General features: G+C 35.8%; 1 protein-coding gene across 3 annotated transcripts; it reads left to right on the top strand.

Annotated features, from left to right (window-relative positions):
- The first annotated feature begins 492 nt into the window (after positions 1-492).
- Positions 493-17,270, top strand: synpo2b (synaptopodin 2b). 3 transcript variants are annotated; one of them, XM_079616952.1, is made up of 2 exons: positions 493-693; positions 14,261-17,270. In XM_079616952.1, the coding sequence occupies exon 2, from the start codon at positions 14,586-14,588 to the stop codon at positions 16,587-16,589; it is 2,004 nt and encodes a 667-aa protein (XP_079473078.1). In that variant the 5' UTR covers positions 493-693; positions 14,261-14,585; the 3' UTR covers positions 16,590-17,270. The 3 variants fall into 3 exon arrangements, with proteins under 3 accessions (XP_079473078.1, XP_079473077.1, XP_079473079.1); XM_079616951.1 differs by having other exon boundaries at positions 493-697; XM_079616953.1 differs by lacking the exon at positions 493-693 and adding an exon at positions 13,931-14,158.
- The last annotated feature ends 4,342 nt before the right edge of the window (positions 17,271-21,612 follow it).

The following is a 21,612-nucleotide window of genomic DNA, read 5'->3' as shown; positions in this document are numbered from 1 at the left end:
CACTGAACTTACATAAGCTGGACTATGACTCTATTTTCTTCTAGATTTGCTGTACAGCCGAAACAAACTTTGTTGCATTATTTTTTCTGTTATCACTGTAATTGCTTTGAAACAATCTGTATTGTAAAAAGTGCTATATAAATAAAGGTAACTTGACTTGTAATATGGGGAAATCAAATATTTTTTTGATACTGTATATTTCATGTATGTGATGTTTGTATTACAACGGAAGCTATTTGTGTTAATGTATCCATTGTGGAGAAACAGAAAGTGTTATCAAGCATCAAGAGCCCCACCAAAGAAGCGTACATCTCTCTGGTCACTTAAATTATGGTTCTATCAGTATATTTTGACGTGAGCAACTCCCCATTCCCACACTGAAGAGACTTATATTGACCCTTCTTAAAGCACCTACCTCCCCAAATCTGAACACGACAACAAACTCAAGTGGATTAATGCTCTTCTACCACAGGTTCTCACTAGAACCCAGAGAACTTGAAGCAGGAACTTTTCATTCCTTGTAAACTGAAGGAAAAAAGGCTGAAGAAGAGGAGGAGGAGGAGGAGGAGGGATAGGTGTGGAACCTCCTTTATGTTAAGTGGAATTTAAGTTCAGGGTGCTGAGCAGGCAGAGTGGTGGGGCACTGGCTCCTTGACGGAACCGACCAGACTCAGCAGACACCAAGCAAGACAGGCACGTAAGACCAATCTTCTCTAAATCTATCCTTCAGTGGCTGTCTTTATCTATATCTATATCTGTTTGTTTTTTTCTTTACCTCTCCACTAATGGTTATTATTACTGTTATCTAATGTTATTTAATGAAAGAAATTTCAAATAATTAGTAATTTAATGCATTATATACTGAACCTTACTTACCTCTAATAGGGTGAATATAATTATAACAATATAAAGTATAAATTAAAAATATACTTGAAACTTGATGATTTGGCTGGTTTGTAAGGTACTTGCTTGCATGAGCATGTCTTGAGTGTTAAAGTGCCTGGACAGAAATAACCAACCAATTCTGGAATAGGGGTTTCACACTGGCCTTCCCTTGCTATACTAGGCAATGTCTGATTATGCTGATATTCTATAAACTTACATACATTTCCTCACAGACTGAAACACTCAAGGATTGTTCGGTTTTGCTGTTGGATGTGGAGAGCTGTCTAATATGCAATTAGAAAAAATGTAGAATTGAAATCAATTTAGAATTTTTTTTTCTTAAATTGATCATCATTTGTCGATTCTGTTAATGGTTTGGGATGGATGAGGCAAGCCATATGCTTATAGCATTTGAGAGCTTCTTAAATAATAGTGCAATAGTGCAGTTGTCCTCAAGCCACTGGTTTGATAGGCACCAGCATGTGTAAGTAGAGATTTGTCATATGATCCCTTGGTAAGGAGCCCTGACTCCATTAAATGCACTCCACTAACTCTCTCACTCTCTCTCTCTCTCTCTCTCTCTCTCTCTCTCTCTCTCTCTCTCTCTCTCTCTCTCTCTCTCTCTCTCTCTCTCTCTCTCTCTCTCTCTCTCTCTCTTACTTTTTATTTGACTTACTCACTTGTTCCCTTCATGGTCATGCCACCCCACCACAGTGTTGGCAGTAGCACTAACACAGTTTGCACAGATAAGCACTTTAGCTAAGGGGTTTTATGACCTCTTGCCATGTTTGTTTACCTAAAAAAACTTTCGGAAAGTCAGGGTGCTTTGGACTAAACTGAATGTTAGAATGCTAAAATGTTTTTTTTTACAAGGTCGTGAAGATAGATTTTCTCCATTTTCTCCAGAACAACTTGAGGCATTGCCTCATGCTTTTTATTTTATTTAAAGCTGTATTAATGCAGTCAGAATTGTTTTGATTTACATGTTTCTGATAAAAGACAAGATTGGTGGAATTAATTTTAAATTAGTGAATAAAAAATGGTTAGACAAAGTTTGAATGAGTTTCAACTAACCCAGCTAACCATGTTCGGTTTCACTTTAATGTTCGGTTTCACTTTATTTTGATGGTCCCTTTAACACATTCTGTTGACTAGTAACGTTGCAGCTACATGTCTACTAACTCTCATTAGAGTGTTAGTAAACTGGTAGGGTTAGGGTTAGAATAAGTTGACATGTAGTTGCAAAGTTACTTATAGTCAGTATAATGTCTGTTGGAGGATCATCACAATAAAGAGTTAGCAGATATTAACTTGTATTATATTATTCTTGTCACTTGATAAACTTAAAGGGATACTTCAGCATTTAGCATTTAGCAAGCTTTGTGTCAGTAGAAAACATGTAGTATTTTCGAATTACGAATATTTTCAAATTACGAATATTTTCGAACTTCCCTCCCTTATTATGTCCCCATGAGACGAGAGATTTATGTACTTTTTTGTCTGGAAAAAAATCCTCAGATGACGCAAAAATCGTAATTTTGCGTCATCTGAGGATTTTTGGGCCAGAGGGGATTACAGCCAGTAGTAATAGTAGCTAGTTCCGCATGTCTTCAACCCGCCCATAGAGGGTGGGATCTCACTCACAGAATGTACACATTTTTTGGAAGCTAAGCTAACAGGCTCTTGTTCTGTGGAGAAAGCTGATTAGTAGGGGTTACCATACATCCTTTTTCCCGGACATGTCCGGCCGTCGAGATCGTCCAAAAAGTCTGGGATTCGGCTTTTGCTTTCTACAGTTGTTCATTGTTTACACGCACACGTTTTGTTTCAATCTAACTGAATTCATTCCGATTGGTGAATCTGAATGTAGTGTTTACATGGACGCTAACAAGTGATCAGTTGATGTGCGTGGCTTGGGAGTGACCTCGTAGGGCAGTGAAGCAAGTGTTTTTCTTCCACATGAGCCAAAAATCTAATTTCTGGCTTTTCTCAGTCTAGAAGAATCCAAATTCAAAAATAATTTCACATTCTACTAAATAAATGCCCCATTTTAAATACACATTCATCTTTCCAGAGGTGAAGTATCCCTTTAAGGTTGAGCCACTGTAGTCACTTCCCAGCAAACACATTTACGTTGTGGCAACGTCTGTGGCACGTTGCATTTCTGCTATGGCAATGTCGCTGTCTACGTGCTCGCAACATTGTAACAACGTAGAATTGTAAGATGCGACAGGGCTGTAGCAACGTTGTTGCATGACATTCAGCAACTAAGAGACGACGTTCTGACAATTTTTTTTATGCTAGATAGGCCTAGATATCCCCCTTTTAGCATTTTATGTTTTGAGGTTAATTTTGGTAACACTTTATTTCGCTATTCCACTTTAGACATTCTACTAACTCTAAGTAACTTTGCAGCTACATGTCAACTAACTGTTATTAGAGAATTAGTCGACTGTCGGCTTGATATCTGCTAACACTTTATTTTGTTGGTCCCCCGACAGACATTCTACTGACTATAAGTAACTTGGCAACTACACGTCAACTTATTCTCCTAACCCGAACCCTAACATCTAACATCTAACCTTAACCTAACAGTCTACTGACAGTCTACTACAGCCTACTAATACTCTAATGAGAGTTGAAAAGTTACTTATAGTTTTAACCTTAATGGGTAGTTAGTCAGATTTTAGATAATTATATACTTTTAAAATATTGTTTATCCTTATTATTATTTAATGGGGCTATCAGTAAATTAGCCTAATTATAATCCACACCTGCAAGTGTACACTTTGAAGAGTAAAAATGACAGAAGGTTACGTTAATTCAACTTTATTAAAACTGCATATGATAATAAAATTGCACTTCCAAAAGTCATACATTTGTGAAAAAAGAAGAAAAAAATAAATAAAGAATATACACATTTCTTTTAAGTATAATAAACAAAACATAAAAAGCAAAGATCAGAACATTTAATGAACAAAACCAGGGTTCTGTACATGGCAGACAGCAATCGAAAGCCGGGCGATAAAGGTCGGTAACCGGAATCAGTCCAGGAAACATCCACAAATCCTGAGGAGACAAGAAACGAATGAGACTAAATAGCAGACAAATCAAATGAAAAACTAAACAGTGCTAGTGAGGCTACATTAGTCACATTAGAAAATGAAGTTGTGTTAGAATAATTATGTATCTTATATAGCGGAGGTAGGCTAAATTAAAAGCAATACTCACGTATCCTTGCTCGATGAAGAATGAGACAACTGAGCCCAACGGGCGGGTTGAAATTTAAAAGGCTGATTTTCGCACTTCAGGGCAGTGACATGTACATTAGTCCAGTGGTTGTCCAGACACCCTCTGCACAACCTTAAGCAATGGCCCTGAACGGGGGTTTAATGTCAACATTGTGTCAACGCTGTAACAACCTTCACCACACAACGTAGTTATAGCAACCTTTTGGCCATGTTGTTAAAACATTGTTAGAAGGTTGGGTACGTTGTGCCAACGTACTGTGTTTGCTGGGTTGGACTAGTTTAACAATGTTTTTTTTCTGGGCCAGCAAAATTAAATTACATTATGCCTATGAAGGAGTGAGCCAGCTCTCAGATTTCATCAAAAATATCTTAAATTGTGTTCCGAAGATGAACGAAAGTCTAACGGGTTTGGAATAACATGAGGGTGAGTAATTACTGACAGAATAAAACATTTTGGGTGAACTAACCCTTTAAATACGGGAGTGAATTCCCTAAATTATAGTTTTTTGTGTGAATACCCTTGTGAAAAAAAAGTGCACTTTAGTGTACTTTTATAAAGTGTACTTATTACACAAATAATATACTTTAAAAGTATACACTTAAGTGTGAATTAAATGCAATCTTTTGGGCGCACTTAATGCACATTAAGTATAATTAATTTCAAATTTATTACATATTAAGTTGAAATAAAATGCAATAAGTTGCCATTAAGAGTGATTTTTTGGAACAACTTAAGTGGGACTTTAATACAACTTTATATCTACTTTCATAATTGCTTCTAGTGTCTTTAAAATATACTTAAAGTGCACTACACAATATACTGACACGCAATTAATGTGAACTAAAATATACTTTAATGTCAGTTAAAAATACACTTAAGTGTGAATTAAATGTATTGTTTTGGGCGCACTCAATGCACATTAAGTATAATTAATTTCAAATGTATCACATATTAAGTTGAAATAAAATGCAATAAGTTGCCATTAAGAGTGATTTTTTGGAACAACTTAAGTGGGACTTTAATACAACTTTATATCTACTTTCATTACAGCTTCTAGTGTCTTTAAAATATACTTTAAGTGCACTACACAATATACTGACACGCAATTAATGTGAACTAAAATATACTTTAATGTCAATTAAAAATACACTTAAGTGTGAATTAAATGTATTGTTTTGGGCGCACTCAATGCACATTAAGTGTAATTAATTTTAAATGTATCACATATTAAGTTGAAATAAAATGCAATAAGTTGCCATTAAGAGTGATTTTTTGGAACAACTTAAGTGGGACTTTAATACAACTTTATATCTACTTTCATTACAGCTTCTAGTGTCTTTAAAATATACTTTAAGTGCACTACACAATATACTGACACGCAATTAATGTGAACTAAAATATACTTTAATGTAATATACATGTACATCGTTCGTTATATAATTAAATACATTTATAATTAAAACATTTCATAATAAAGTTGTAATTTAGTACATTTCAAATTTTAATAAAAAAAAAATCTCTTAATAACCTAGTTACAATCAAAAGAAACACTATACATAAACACAAACAGTTACAACACTTTAACTCCTTTAGAAAGAGTCTGGAGGACAATGAAGCTTATATGCACAATAATTTTCTTCCTCAAATACAAAGGTACCTAAACATCACAGAAAACATTATGCATTTTTACATTTTCAGAAAACATTCTGTATGATATATAAAATTGTTTTTGTTTCCATGTAATTTACTGGTACTACTACTTTTGGGGTAATTTGGAATTTGGTCCCCATAAAAAAAACATACACACACACACACGCACGCACACACACCTAATATTAACAAAGATGAATAAATACAGTAAATAAATTGTTCATTGTTAGTTAATTTTGGCTAATGTATAAACTAATGTTAGCAAATGAGACTTAAGCCTGTTTTATGCTTCTGCGTCAACTCCACAACGTAGCTACGCCGTTACTCCTACGGCGTCGTGGCCGTTTTATGGTTCTGCGTCGGGTTGTGTTGCATCGCGGTGCATTTCACCGCCAGAACGCTAGGGGGGTGGGGGGGGGGGTGACCAATCACAGCCCTTGTGGTCTGCGTCGCCTCGACGCGTAGTTACAATTTTTTGGAGGTGCACGTCGAGCTACGGCGGAGGGGTTCGCGTCGACGCAGAAGGGTCTGCGGGGGTACGCCGTCGATATGACGCAGAAGCATAAAAAGGCCTTTAGGGCCCTATTTTAACGATCTGAAACGCAAGTGTCAAAGTGCAAAGCGCAAGTAACTTTGTGGGCGGATCCCGGCGCTGTTGCTATTTTCCCGGCGGATAAACGACTCTTGCGCCCGACGCAAATCTAAAAGGGGTTGGTCTGAAGTAGCTTCATTATTCATAGGTGTGGTTTGGGCGTAACGTGAAATAAACCAATCAGAGCGTCCTCTCACATTCCCTTTAAGAGCAGACGCGCTTGTTTCATGGCGGATCGCTATTATAACGGCGGATTTGCCAGGCGCACGCCAGGAGCGATTCACAGCCGAGGAAACCGACGTTCTCGTCAGGGCCGTAAAACACAGAGAAGTGACATTGGGGATGATGGGAGAAACCCACCCAAATTAGCTTCGGTTAAACAGGCGTATAATTTGGGTAGTAAATGTGTAGCCTAATCTAGATTTTTTTATTTTTTTATCTAGATAGATCTTTTTCACATCTTCACGGACACAACAATGATTTCCCTCGTGTGTTAATATTTTTCCTTGTAATAATGTATGATTTGCAAAAATGAAAACTGCTGCATCTGTTTATATTAGAGAATCAAAGTGGATGCGGGTTAACATTATGGCAAGCACGCGCCCTTAAAATACTACATCACTAACGCGCAACGCGCCACTGTCTTTAGACTGTTTTTTCCCTGGTCAGTTGCGCAATTGCTTTCTAAAACTGGAAAATAGCACCATTGAAGTTTTGCGCCGGAGCACGCCTCCTCTTTGCGCTGAACCGCCCCCGCGAGCGCAAATTCATTTCCTAATTTACCGACGTGCGTCTGTGGAGGGAAAAGTCCGCTGTGCGCGGGTGCAGAATAGGAATGATACATGCGTCGGTGTTCAAAGTCAATTGCGCTGGGTGCAAGATAGGGCCCTTAATATTAAAGTAAAAATATTAAAGCTCTTAAACCTTTACTAGCACCAACAGGACCAAAAATGGTTTCTTCTAAAATCTTACTCAATTACAGTGAATGTAAGTTTGTCTAAAAACAAAAAACAAAACAAAATCTGAAGAACTCCAACGGCATAAAAACAAGAAAACCAAAATCGTTTGTCACCAAATGTTTTGAAGTTGTTGGAAAGTGCTGTTTATGTCTATGTCCCAGAAGCTCTCCAGAGTATATGTGAATGGAAATGTTCCAGAGAAGCAGGAAAGTCAGAAAAAATACCTTGAAGAAAGAAAACAAAAACAGAAGGAAAACAATTGTTTATAAAAACAGATCCAGTCCATTATTATATTTGGCTCAATTGAATGAAAGTGATAGATATACAGTTGCGCTTTAAAGTTATACACCTTGCAGTATCTGCAAAATGTTAATAATTATAGTAATAAGAGGGATAACAAAAAATTGTGTTCTCTTTTTATTTAGTACTGCCCTGATGAAGCAGTTTATTCATTGACCCAATCAAATCTGTCAATACATTTTCGTCATAGTTGTCGTCATTTAAAACTGGTTTTTATTTAGTTATCGTCTCGTTTTCGTCTGTGAAAAAATGTCGGTGACGAAAATAATGATACAAATTATTCGTCATTAGTAACATTGCAAGATGGCTGTGGATAAACACCAGCTGTTTGAAACAGCTTTGGCCGCTACAATGAACGAGTTAGACTTTTATCTAAAAGAGGAACCGAAGACGGTGCTCGAAACGTTCCTTTGTAAGAAGGATGTTTTTACTGTTTTGCCGGCAAGAGTCTAATCTACCAGTTAGCTCCGCTGGTAGCTAGGCGTATGGGGCTTAGTTGTGATTGGTCGCACTAGTATTATCCAATTGCGTGCAGTGAGATTTTCAAATACATGCTTGGTGCCGCCCCTCGAGTTGGGTGATTTATATTACTCAATGCCAGACCCTTAATCTTTTGGATTTGGGTCTGGATTTCCAGGCTAGCAGTTCCTGGATGTTAAAGTTGAATTTGCTGTCCAATTCGAACCACTGAATTTGCGAAGCGGAAACATTTTTTTGACCGAAAATCACCTGTTAAATATTATAGGTTGTATTTTTAAACAATTTGAATATTTTTTAAGTAAAATATTAAAGGTGAATATGGATTATTGGATTTTTAATAATGAAAATGGGTTTGAAATGTTTTTAATCGAAATATTCACAGCTTAAATTTCAACCCAATGCAAGCCCTAAAAATACAATGCATTAAAATGCAAGCATAGTTAATGCAATGCATTTTTTTTTTCAAATAGTGCAATTCAACAGGCTTTTTTGTTTCAAAAACATTTGCCATTATTTTACTTCCATACCCAAGACCCATGCAAACGTTTCCTCATCTTGGCTTGTAAGTTTCAGCTTACTGCGCAAATCTTCATGAAGGATGTTCCTGTATTTACTGGTACCACGGTTGACACAGCAATTCTGCGGCCCTCTTCCTTTGGTTTGATACCTGTAAAATATATGATGATTATAGGGGCGTCTGTAAATGCACAGGTGGGAATTTATTACTTACAAATGGAGAAGATTTAAAGTATTTAAAAGCTATAGGGATAGTAAGTGACTTGATAGCAATGTTTCAGCTTGATCAGGGTGTGCTGTCTGTGCAACAATTCATGACAAATTATGTAATGTTAACATCACCTCATCAGTAGCCGCGTTTCCATTACCCTTCAAATTGCGCAAATTGAAATTGCGAATTGAAAATACGCTCAATGGAAACACGTCAATTTCGCAAAAACTCTCGTTTATCGCAAACAAGTTTTTACGCTCGCATGAGGAGGTTTTTCAGCCAATTCGAAAAAGGAATATTTCGCAAAACTGCAATGGAAACAGTTTTTGCGCATTTCCAGTCACCTGACTTAGAAGACGCGGTGTGTTTGGGGTCCGTGTACGCAAATAATAATAATTATCATCATTATTATAACATTTACTAGGCTACATATTTAGATGACGCTTTTATCCAAAAAAAGGAACAAAGCAATTCGTCAAATGTCATTCATAATACGGGTTAGACAATAATAATACAGAGCTGAGATTATCACAAATAAACACAATATTTTGACTCATATCTAAGGGTATGTGTGGAGTGTGGAGCGCGCACTACGTGGCACGGAGGCGCGGGCGTGAACACTTGCATTTTCCTATTAACAGTGAAACTTAATATAGCCTACTCTATAATTTCTGATCATACAGAAAATAATAATACATTATTTGTAACTACTTTTATTTGTGTAAACAATAACAAGAAAATGTTGTGCTTTTGTAAAATAAAATAAAACAATCAGGCGCGTTTTCATGATCTCCCTAAACTGGAGCGCGAGAACTGAAACAAAATATAGCCTATGTAGCTAAAGCTTGAAATGTCCACTTTAAAACGAACAAATTCGAATCGAAAGCTAATACATTTTGTTCTGATTAAGTAATCCGTATGAAAGGTGCATTTCTCTCTAAAAGAGCATCTGCTTAACAGCGGAGATGGAGATGTTTTTAGCCGAGTTAGAAAATTAATAATATTAATGGCTCTTCTTATTCAGAAAATGTCAATTCCAGGTTCTAATTTGGCCTTAGAAAACCAGTAAAATCGACAAGTTTTCCATATTAATTTGTGAATATTTTACATGTTTAATAAAGGGGAAAAAAGTCATTAAACAAACATCTGAAAATTCGTCGATATTTACTTTTTTGCGCAGCAGTTGGTGTAGCCAGTTTAAATTAAAATTGTGGTGTTCAACTTTGCGTTTTAAAAAGACAACCGTTTATTTTTCGTTTTTCAATTACGGGTTTAAAAAGGAAAAAACGAATGGACACAAAAGTAGCCTACATGGATCGTTTGGAATAGGAGACAGAGTTCTTTATTAAATTCATAAAAGAAACAATAATTAGCCTATAGGAATACTGGATTCTAAACTTCAAAGAAATGCCACAATCAAAACCTCAGCGCAGAAATGAGGGTGAAACACCCAGAAACTCCTTATATTTCGTTTGGAATATAAGGGTCTTTTCCTGCCATTAATGCTTGGATAACACGTACGTCTCCTTCCATTAATAATAATAATAATAATGCGGTGGCTGTGAGATTATATAAACCAACGTCCGCTGCCGTGATTTTTAGAATGACTTTATCGCGAGAGAAAAAAGGACGTTTTAGTCGCATAACATCGGTTAATGGAAACGCCGTCATTTCGCAATAGTTTTGTATCGATATTTAGATAAAAGCGCAAAACATTTGCGCAAATCTGTAATGGAAACGCGGCTAGTGATTCCACACCGCTTGCACTGTATCTCCAATCACAAATTAACTGATCCTGCAAAATGAACGTGTAACTCAAGATAAGCACAAAAAAATAACATATTCCAAAACAAATAGTAACTGAACAACTCACTCTTCAAATGCAAAAATAAAAAAATAATGCTACATTACAAGCATTATTTCTAGAGTGATATATTAAATATTTATGGTGGTTATAACATTGATTATATGTATTAAATGTATATAAATGTCTTCGAGTGTTACAATATTGGATCTGTATTTAGCAAATTTGTCATTTAGTAATGTTTAAATGATTTAAAAAGTCGGTTTAATTAAATTATATATTTTTTCAGCAGCCAAATTCGTCGAACACACCCACACGCGAACATATTATGATGTAAGAAATTATTAGAATGCAATCATAGATAAATTATTGAAAACCTGATTAATTCACCTCCCGAGTCTATTGCGTCTGTCTGCGATGAAAATAATGTAATCTGTTACACTCTTAATCGCAATAACAACTGCCATGTTACGCTGAAAATTTAAAAATAAAGAAAGCATCAAGATATACTTACTTGACTCATTATTGCAGTATAACGTCTCATCTGTAATCAAACGTGGCGTTCTCTTCCTGATTGCGCAGCTTCAGTTTCCTTTCCTCACGAATCGCGATTACAGAAACATAACAGTGCATTTTTCAAACTCTAGTGAAGTAGTGCGTCATCGTGACGTAGTATTTCTAGCGCATGCGCATTAAATAAAGTTAATATATTTCATGCATGGTTATATTTCAGCTTTTTAATTTCTGTTCAAACTCATTGTGTTGTTAGACTCTGTAAGTTCACAAAACTTGATTCATTCACCTAACTAAAAGTCAATCATTTTTATAGTGTAGTGTAGTCTAATTTAAATTAAATGTATTTTAACTGAATTTAAATGCAATTTAATTTTGTTTAGATTTGTTTAACTTTGCTCACAACTAAATGTGTTTAATTTACTTAGATCAACATAATGATATTAAAAGTGTTCTCTACACAGATGTAAAGTACAATACATTAATATTACATTAAGAACTCCTCTCATAAATTACATTTTATTGTCAAATATTATGTAGAAAACTGACACTTTTAATTGAGTTCATAGAGCAGAAGCTGGTGATAAAAATGTCAACAATAAGTTGTACTGGAGTATACTGTATAAACAAATGTATTGCAGTTTAGAGGAAAAATACATTTCAAGTGCATTAATGCACACAATATATTATAGACTAAACACATTTAAAATACATCAACAAAATAATTTTGGACAACACACTTGAGTTGAAATTAAAAACAATTATTTTCCATATTTTCCATTAAAATTATTCTTTTATTTAGTATATTAGTCAATACATCAAAATAACTGTTTAAGTAAAACTTAATTAGACATTATTACAAAGTGCCTTTTTAAAACATGCACTTACGTGTGTTTAGAAATATTGTCATGAAAGTGTACTTACTTTAAGTTAAACTTAATTAGACATTATAACAAAGTGCATTTGTAAAAAGTGCACTTAAGTGTGTTTATAAATATTGTGATGAAAGTGTACTTACTTTAAGTTAAACTTAATTAGACATTATAACAAAGTGCATTTGTAAAAAGTGCACTTAAGTGTGTTTATAAATATTGTGATGAAAGTGTACTTACTTTAAGTTAAACTTAATTAGACATTATTACAAAGTGCATTCGTAAAAAATGCACTTAAGTGTGTTAAGAAATATTGTGATGAAAGTGTACTTACTTTAAGTTAAACTTAATTAGACATTATAACAAAGTGCATTTGTAAAAAGTGCACTTAAGTGTGTTTATAAATATTGTGATGAAAGTGTACTTACTTTAAGTTAAACTTAATTAGACATTATTACAAAGTGCATTTGTAAAAAATGCACTTAAGTGTGTTAAGAAATATTGTGATGAAAGTGTACTTACTTTAAGTTAAACTTAATTAGACATTATAACAAAGTGCATTTGTAAAAAGTGCACTTAAGTGTGTTAAGAAATATTGTGATGAAAGTGTACTTACTTTAAGTTAAACTTAATTAGACATTATTACAAAGTGCATTTGTAAAAAATGCACTTAAGTGTGTTAAGAAATATTGTGATGAAAGTGTACTTACTTTAAGTTAAACTTAATTAGACATTATTACAAAGTGCATTTGTAAAAAGTGCACTTAAGTGTGTTAAGAAATATTGTCATTAAAGTGCATTCCCTTTAAGTTAAACTTAATTAGACATTATTACAAAGTGCATTTGTAAAAAGTGCACTTAAGTGTGTTAAGAAATATTGTCATTAAAGTGCATTCCCTTTAAGTACACTTAAGTGGTATTTAATTTGAACTATATCATATTATCTGCAAGTGCACTTTTCAAAAAGTATACTTTTATGATATTAAGCACACAAAAAAGTACGCTTTCAATACAATTAAGCACACTTATTTTTCACAAGGGTAGAACTGAACTCACAAAGTGTTTAAAATATTACAGCGACCAAAGACTCGTTATGTTCAATGAATACTAAAGCACCGTCGGCTGAGCCGTCTTGTTTTGTTTATGTGTGAAAGGCTGCTTCTCAGAGCATGCTTTTTAAATGTTGCCATGTCCACTTATTATAAGAAACTTTTATTAAGCATGGACGTGTTGTTTGGACTTGGCTCATATAGCGATCCAGTTTAGTGCAGGTTGCGTTATTTTGGTATTTGGAAATAAGTTTATTATGGGCTTGATCTTATTTGCGTTTTTCTTTCTAGCAAGATCTGGCAATAATGAGTCAAGACGTACCTTGTTCCCTGTGATTTCTTGCACCGCGTGTACAGAAGAGAGACACAACTTTGATACACATTTAAATACATCATTAACAATTAGTTGTTCACTTCAGTTCCGTACACACTGCATATAATGGGTCTCATTCATGAAATACGAGCAGAACGAATTATTGTTTAAATCGTGTGTAAAGTGGTTCTGGCGTAAATTTTCGGATTCATTAAAATGTTCGTATTTTCCAAATGTTAGTTGGTACGAAAGAAATCTACACCTGCTCCCAGCCACGCGTAAATAGTGCGTTTAACATCCGAACGTTTTTCTCATTAATAAGGCTGCGTTTCAATTCACCTTAATCGGATACATATTTACACACAGCATTTTGAAAAAAATATTATATAGTAGCCTAATTACATAGGCTATATATATGGTTTTTCTTTTTACTTTTATTATGAGAGCCAGTAATAGCATCTGCAAACAGATCACTTTAATCAAATAATTAATTGCTTTCAATAGGGCTGGGCTATATTTTTTACTCGTATATTTACGAATGTTTCATGAATGAGACCCATTGTGTGTAAATGTGGTTGTCAGCTTGTCACTACTTGAATTTTTCATGAGTTAAGAATGTGGTTGTCCCTCCCGTAAATTGTTAAACTGTGTGCTTACAGAACAGGATTAAGTACTAAAAGATGAACTGACCACTGAATTTACCTGCACTGAGTATGTGACCAATGAGTCCATGCTGCATCATGTTGTCCCAAATTTATTCATGTATGAATTTCTAAATATTTCCTATATTGTGTTATGAATTTCCATTCTTCATCATTTTCATGCCATTTTTTATATTGATTTGTCCTGAATTTTCTTTCACAGGACTAAGACGGAGTGAGGTACAGTCAGTGAGACAGCTGAAAAAAGCCAACTCTGAAAGTAAACATAACGCTTTGCTTTTTACTGCTGCCAAAAACAAGGGTGTGTTGATGTCCAAGAAGTGTTAACAAAGGGTCAGAAGGTTCCCACTGGTTAGTTACGGTACATCTTCTAGAAGACAGATTTCAGGACAAGAATGAGATTGAAGTAAATCAGGACGTCAGATTGCCACGCTATTTTATTCTGAGAAGACGACTGATCAGAACCAACGAACGGTTTTGAGCTACATTATAATTTTTAAGCACAGGCCGGGTATAAGTTGGAAACAATGGAGCATCTTCCACAGACAAAAGGCAAGGGAGGCTTTATGTTTGCCAAGAGGCGTCAAAGGATGGATGATCTTTCTGCAGAACAAGAGGAAATGAGACGAAAAGGCATACCAGTGGATGCAATTGTGGAACCAGTAGGTGAAATTGTAAAGCGTCCTCCACAAGAAGAAAGTACACAAGCCCCACAAGATGTCTATGAAAGACAACAACAGCAGTATCAAGAGCAGCCAATTCAGCAACAGATGTTGCCACAATCAGCAAATGGTATGAATGGTCTGGATCCATACCAAGGTTTGGCTGTTCTCAGACCCCTTGTTCCCAACAGAACTGCTAAGCCCTTCCTTAGTGGTCATAATCAAGGCCAAAACACTTTTTCACCAGTCAGAGGTGTCTCAAGCCCAACACCTAAGAAACTTGAAAACATATTCAAAGTTAATGTTCCAGTAAACACAACCCCACAAGTTTGGTCCCCCACATCAGACATCATTGCTTCACGTGATGAACGTATTGCTATACCTGCAATTAAAAGGGGGATCCTACCAGAAACTAAAAGGAGAGGAGCAAGCAAGACAGACTTAAAAGAAATGACCCTACTTCAAAAGAAAGGAGATCAGAAGTCCTTAACAGAGTCAATTGCAGAAGAGGACTTTCTCAGTCTGGGTGCTGAAGCATGCAATTTCATGCAAGCTCCAAAGATCAAGCAGAAAAAACCCCCACCTGTCTTACCCAAACCTGTTATCAACCCAGCTCACCCTCCCTGGTCCGCAGAGGGCCGTGCCATCTCTAGGAGTCCCCTTGCTGCATCAAGTTCAGTTACAGTTATGGGGCACACCCAGGTACAGGCAGTACCCCAACAAAACCCACCAAAGCTACAGCCTGCTGGAAAAGCCCGGCCCTCATTATCATCTCAACCGATATCACAGCAGGCATCACCTGCTTTGGTTCCATCACACTCACCAGATCTGCATCAATCAGCCTGGAGTCCAAAACCACATCAGGCACATAAGCCAGATTCACTCCATGCTGGTCCTTCCCAGTTTAAAACATTAAGCTCACAAAATGATGGTAACTCTGTTGCTTCCTGTTCACCCCAACACCTGGGCACATATGTTCGGGCATCTAAGGCTCCATCAGCTTCCCCTAAAGGGCATTCATCAGATACAGGTGATTCTGAGGGGCTTAACCTTAAAGGAAAAGGAGCTGAAATGTTTGTACGTAGACAGTCCCGTATGGAAAAATTTGTGGTGGACGATGAGACTGTGCGAGCCAACAAGGCAAGATCCTCATCGCCAACACTTTCAATGCCAAGCACTTGGAAATACTCTTCTAATGTCCGTGCCCCACCTCCAGTGTCCTACAATCCTATTTTGTCCCCCTTTTATCCTCTTGCAGCAGTTAAACAACCCCCTCCTTCAACTAGTCCAAAGATAAAACCTAAAGCAAGCAAGGAGAAGGTGAATCCACCACCCAAACATCTCAATGTTCTGGATGTCATGAAACATCAGCCTTACCAACTGAACTCCTCACTTTTTACCTACAACCCCACTCTAGAGGCTAAGGAAGCAGTTTCCCCTGAAGAGTCTAAACAAACTTCTTACCAACCCCCTACCAATTTTCAGACCCAGTCCCTCTCTTATGAGCCATCTACAACATTCTCTCCATCCCCAAATAGTTTTTCCAAAAATTCACAGTCAGTTCTAAAGCCATCTAAAGCCACCGGAGAGGTAAGTGTTCCATACCCATTTGTCCAGCAGTCAACATCAAATGAGGCAACCATTGTTCCACGACAATTAGATGGGAACCGGCAGTCCATGTATGATGGCCCCAGAAACATCTTCAATGCTCCTGGTAGCACTGGGGCCAATCTTTTTGTAGGGTCTTCTTCACCCATGAATAATGAATATGCTTCAAAATGTGCATTACCAGTGGCTCCAAGACCAAAGTTTTCAGCCAAAAAGTCAAACACTGGCAAGCAATGGAAACCAATAATTTTACAACTTTAGGACATGCTTTTTATATTATTTTAATGTTTCTTTATTCACTTTTAATGTTAGTAAAGGTAGTACAAAGAATTGTCACCAAAAAAAATTTAATATACATAAAAAACATTTTGTTTTGGCAGATTCAAAAAATACTGTTTTGCAGTTAGGAGGAATTTTTGTGGTCTGAACAATTTTTTTTTATAGTACAATGTCAAAGGATCAAAGAAAGTTTGATTCCTCATGTAATGATCCGTTTAATGATACTTTTTAGATAAATGCACAGGATAAGAATTTCATACATTATAAAACAGTTCTACAATTTATATGTATAGCATACATTGATTAGATTAGATTTGATTAGTTCCACATTTTGATTTTCATGTGAATGACAATTGCATTTATTTTTATCTGTATTTTGTAGAGAAAAAAAGTGGCCCTGGATTGTGAAAAGAAATGTAAATTTCTGATATTTGTGGCCAGGCAAAGCACCAATGAAATAATAAAAGCATTAGGTGCTACATTTTGGCTATAGTTCCAAATCAACATACTAGAAAACAAAGGATGGGTTTACAGAATACTTTTAACACATTCATTTGTACTAATTCAAATATCAATCTGAACAATTTTACCTCTGTTCTTGTTTCTTCTGTCACTTGCACTTCTTGATCTCTCCCTTTAATAAATATTTCCATCAGCTCTGTCTCACTTAATGCTTTCTGTGCTCTCTATTTGCTTTTCTTTACCAATTTTACCACAGTTTTCTGTCTCGTATTTCCATATTGCTCATGTCACCACCTACTTTCTATCTGGTCCTGCAAAGACCAGTCCTTAAATGGAACACCTTCAGTGTAATAAACCTTGGGTCAATAAGTTCTAAATGGAGTCAACAGATACTACATTTTAAACTTAAATGATGTGATTTTACATTGGCATACCATATTTGAACAGTGTCGACAGGTCTAGTCTTTATTCTGTCCGAATAATTCTGTTCTTCACAAATTATTGAAATACTATGGGTAGCTTTTCTTAACTTTGCACGTAGCTCATTTTAAATATAGCTCTCGCTCCACCATATTTGCAACACACAAACTCTATTAAGACACCATCTCTGCTTAGCAATTTGATAGGTCTTACACTTATTAAAGTAAAGTGCCTTTAACAAGAGGTTGACTCAATTATCACAATGACGACACTTTGTTACAGAGGCAATGTCAGAAATTTTTAGATAATAATATTTGAGATTGTGTTCAGAGCTTACTTTATGACTTGCAGAAATTTTTTCTCTCCAATGAAGTCTTCCCAAACTGAGTATAGGCCTTTGTAGTTAAGTTGCAAAGTTATATAAAATCAAAAATATTTCAGGATGACTGTTTGGAAAAATAGAAAAGGAAAAAAAGATTCATAATTTGTCAAATATATAGGCCTGTAAATTTTGTATGATTAATGTGTTAAATGTGATTAAAGTTTAATGTTTTATTTTATTTTATTTTATTTATATATAATTAAATTACATACATATCATTTTAATTATTACATGTCTCTACTGATTACTGATATTCATATTTATTAATATTTTTTTTAAATCGTACTCTTATCAAGAGTGTAACCACTCTCAAAAATGTTGTGACAGTCTAATTATAAATCATGAGGACTAATTATAACCACAGAATTAATCCAGTGCCAACCAACCCCAGTCAAACAACCCTGACCTCCCCTAAAATGAGCGCAATATCTCTATAGTGCATTTATATAGTGTCCAGATGAGGGCAGTCTAAATGCATCTAATAATTTATATTTTGTTTGGTGTAAAAAGTCTTGTTAGAAATCCAGAAGCATCTAGAGTTTCTTTATGTTACAAACTAAATCTGTGATACTTGATAAGGCTTATGAGTCAATACTGTGTCAACTTGTTTTACTATAACTAATAAGTGAATGTCCTTCTGTCTTGCTCTGTAGGGATTCAGCAGGAGCCGTTCCTTGTCTTTTCCTCAGAGACTGTCCTCTGTGTCTTTCGCTTTCCCTGTATCCACCTCAGGTGTCCATCCAACACGTGAATCAATGAACAGGCAATATTCTTGGTCGGATCCGCCCAAAAAACTACTCCCTTATATGGAGGCAGTTGCTCAAAGCCCCTTTGTTCTCGATGAGGTCAAAATGTCTGCTACTCATAGAAAATCACTACCAGAAACACCAGCAGAATGGAAGCAAAGATCATTCTACGAGTTAGCTGGTTGCCCACAGGAGATGGCGCCAGTAATAGCTGTTACATCCCCTAGTACTAACAGCCTTTCTTTAGTGCCAAGAGAACCCATTGTTTATGGGCCGCCTTTCCGTCTTTCCCAGCCTCTGGTGACCGGCAACAGGTACAGCACGGGTAGTTCTCTGCCAAGTAATTTCACACATCACACAAACTATCCACAATCACATAGAGTCAGTTGGAAACTGTAATCAAAATATTATTGTGATTGATCAAATTAAATAATAGAATAGCTGTTACAAATGGGGCTTTATGAGTTGATATTTAATTGATTCATTACAGAAGTTTTAGGAAATGTATTATTCAGTAAATACAGGTAAAAGGAAAAATATGAAATGTGCTTTTGTTCACTGCTATTCACTGTATAATATTAGTGTGCAATTAACTTGGCTAAGTAATATATTTTGTTTTTGTTGTAAATAATTAATAGTTAGACTTATATTCATCATCGTCAATATAGGACACAGCTTTTAGTGACTTAAATTAAGCAGGAATGTACTGAAAAAAAGACATTTATTTAAAAAGTACATTTATTTAACTTAAATTAAGTAACTGTTTCTAGTTTAATTTGATGCTTTGTATTTATGCGAACTTCAAACCCACATCATGCTAAAACAGTTAGCTATGTTATGGCTGTTTGGGGTGGGGATAGTTGTTACAGTTTATTACAAATATTACAACCAACCCCTATGATGATTCCAATGAGAGTATGAGACCAGTTAGTATGTTATCAGTCACATCCTCTGTTGAGGCAAAGTCACATGTTTATTTAAATTTTTTTGTGTAACGCAAATTTATTCAGTAAATGTATGTTTCCATCGTAGTTTATGCAGGTATTCAAAAAAATCACCTGCCTCAATTGAACGCACACATTTTTTATGCACATGAATTTAATTTTTGCCCATCTTGATGTTTCCATCCAGCACTTTTTATGCAATATCTCAAAATTCACATAAAAATAGGTGGACACAGGAAAACACTTACTCACACAAACACGTCCGGCAATTGTTTTGCACTAAATTTAGAGTTCTAAAAAATTACAATATTATATTTTTTTGTCTGTTTTTTCTTTGTTTTTCAATGATGCAAAAAAATTGCATAGTGTAGGCCTACATCTGTCCCTAGTTACAACTCAACCCCAGTGGGGTAGATTATAACACCGGAACTCCTGGTATTTGACATTAACTCATATGTTGTATATCCAATTGAGTTATATTTGCAGTAGACAAATGTGGCAACCATGTATGAACATTTGAGAAATATAGATATAAATATACATGGATGGACCCTATTTTGGTTTGACTTCTGTCTTGTAAAGTTGATCTATTTAGTTGTGACAAATGCATGCAACCATGATTAATCTGAACTAAGGATGTGATTTAGATCTCACATAGCCTCCAAAAAAAAAACATTTTAAAGGGCACCTATATGCAAAATTCACTTTTACATGGTGTTTGAACACAAATGTGTGTTGGCAGTTTGTGTACACAACCACCCTAATGATAAAAATCCAACCAGTGTTTTTTTTTTTTTAAATCCCCATAAATCATAAGCACTGTCTCAGAACGAGCTGTTCTCAGAATCAATGCAATGTGACGTACTGTAGAATTACACAAGCCCCACCCACGACTGTTGATTGACACTGCAGTTTGAGCAAAGACCCGCCCTGAGTGAGCTGGACACAGTCCGCCATTGTTTCGACGCTGGAGCAGCTGTAGAATGTCTCCGAAAGCGATTGAGGTGTTTTGTTTTTTGGATGTTAGAATAAACATAGCAGTCTTCATTTACTCTCGTTGTCAATGATTGATCAGTACAACTGCTCTCATGTTCCAGCTTACAGTCTCCTGAGTGACAGGACTAACGTTACTGATCACGGCAGAAATGAAAGTGAGTGCGAGCACTTTATGACAGCTCGAGCAGTTTACCAGTTTATAAAGCACCCACTGAACAGGTGTTTACTGTTAGTTGTAACGAGTGTTTTGTCTTTTGTGTACTTCGATGTGTAACGTTATGTTCCATGATAATGAAAGGGAGAGAGAGAGAGAGAGAGGGTTTATGGATAAGACTTAATGCGCACTTCTTATACTGTGTTTATTCTTACAGTGATGTTCTGCAGTAAAACTAACGCTTCATCTTTTGTGTGATGTACAATAAACTTAATTGAACTCATCAGTATATTTTGGTCATCATTCGGACGGGGTCTACTACAGCAGGCTTGTATTAATAGTGGAGCAGATGGCATATAAGTTATAAACGTAATTAAAATAAACATACCCATTCTATCTCTATTCAGCATATATTCTCTAGCTCTGTGGGCATTATTGTCCGACTCGAACACCGTTACTGTGAGTTTCTGTTTTGATTGTATCATCTTTCTGTGAGATGAGATTGTCCTGGCTCTGAGTGCGAGCTGGTTAGGCTAGGTTCCCTTTCAAGGGAACTCGAGCTGCATCGAGACGCATTGGCAAGGCGACGCAGCGTCTCGTTCCCTCTCAGGGAACCAGGGTTACATACGTAACCTGAGACGTTTTTAAGAGTTTAGAGATAACTGACACACAAATGAAGGTAGGCAAATGGTCTCCTTTTCTCAGAAGGTGTAACCTCTATGCAAATGTCAATTGTTAGGAGAGTTAGAAAAGAGTTTGGGGCCTTTTTGTAACTCAAGTTGGCCCATGATGCTAAGAGTGACACGTGTCTTAGCGTCATGTATTTAATGTTAGGTTTGCATCTTTTCTCTTTATTCTAGAGCATTTGATGTTATTGTATGTATTATCTTTATACTGATTA

The sequence above is a fragment of the Phoxinus phoxinus genome (genome assembly GCF_949152265.1).
Source record: "Phoxinus phoxinus genome assembly, chromosome: 6".
NCBI lineage: Eukaryota > Metazoa > Chordata > Actinopteri > Cypriniformes > Leuciscidae > Phoxinus > Phoxinus phoxinus.
Note: the sequence above shows the minus strand (reverse complement) of the source record. Positions and strands in the feature narration are given on the sequence as shown.

What these genes read in the sequence shown, in the direction of transcription:
- synpo2b (XM_079616952.1), top strand. Translation starts at nt 14,586, where the DNA reads ATGGAGCATCTTCCACAGACAAAAGGCAAGGGAGGCTTTATGTTTGCC.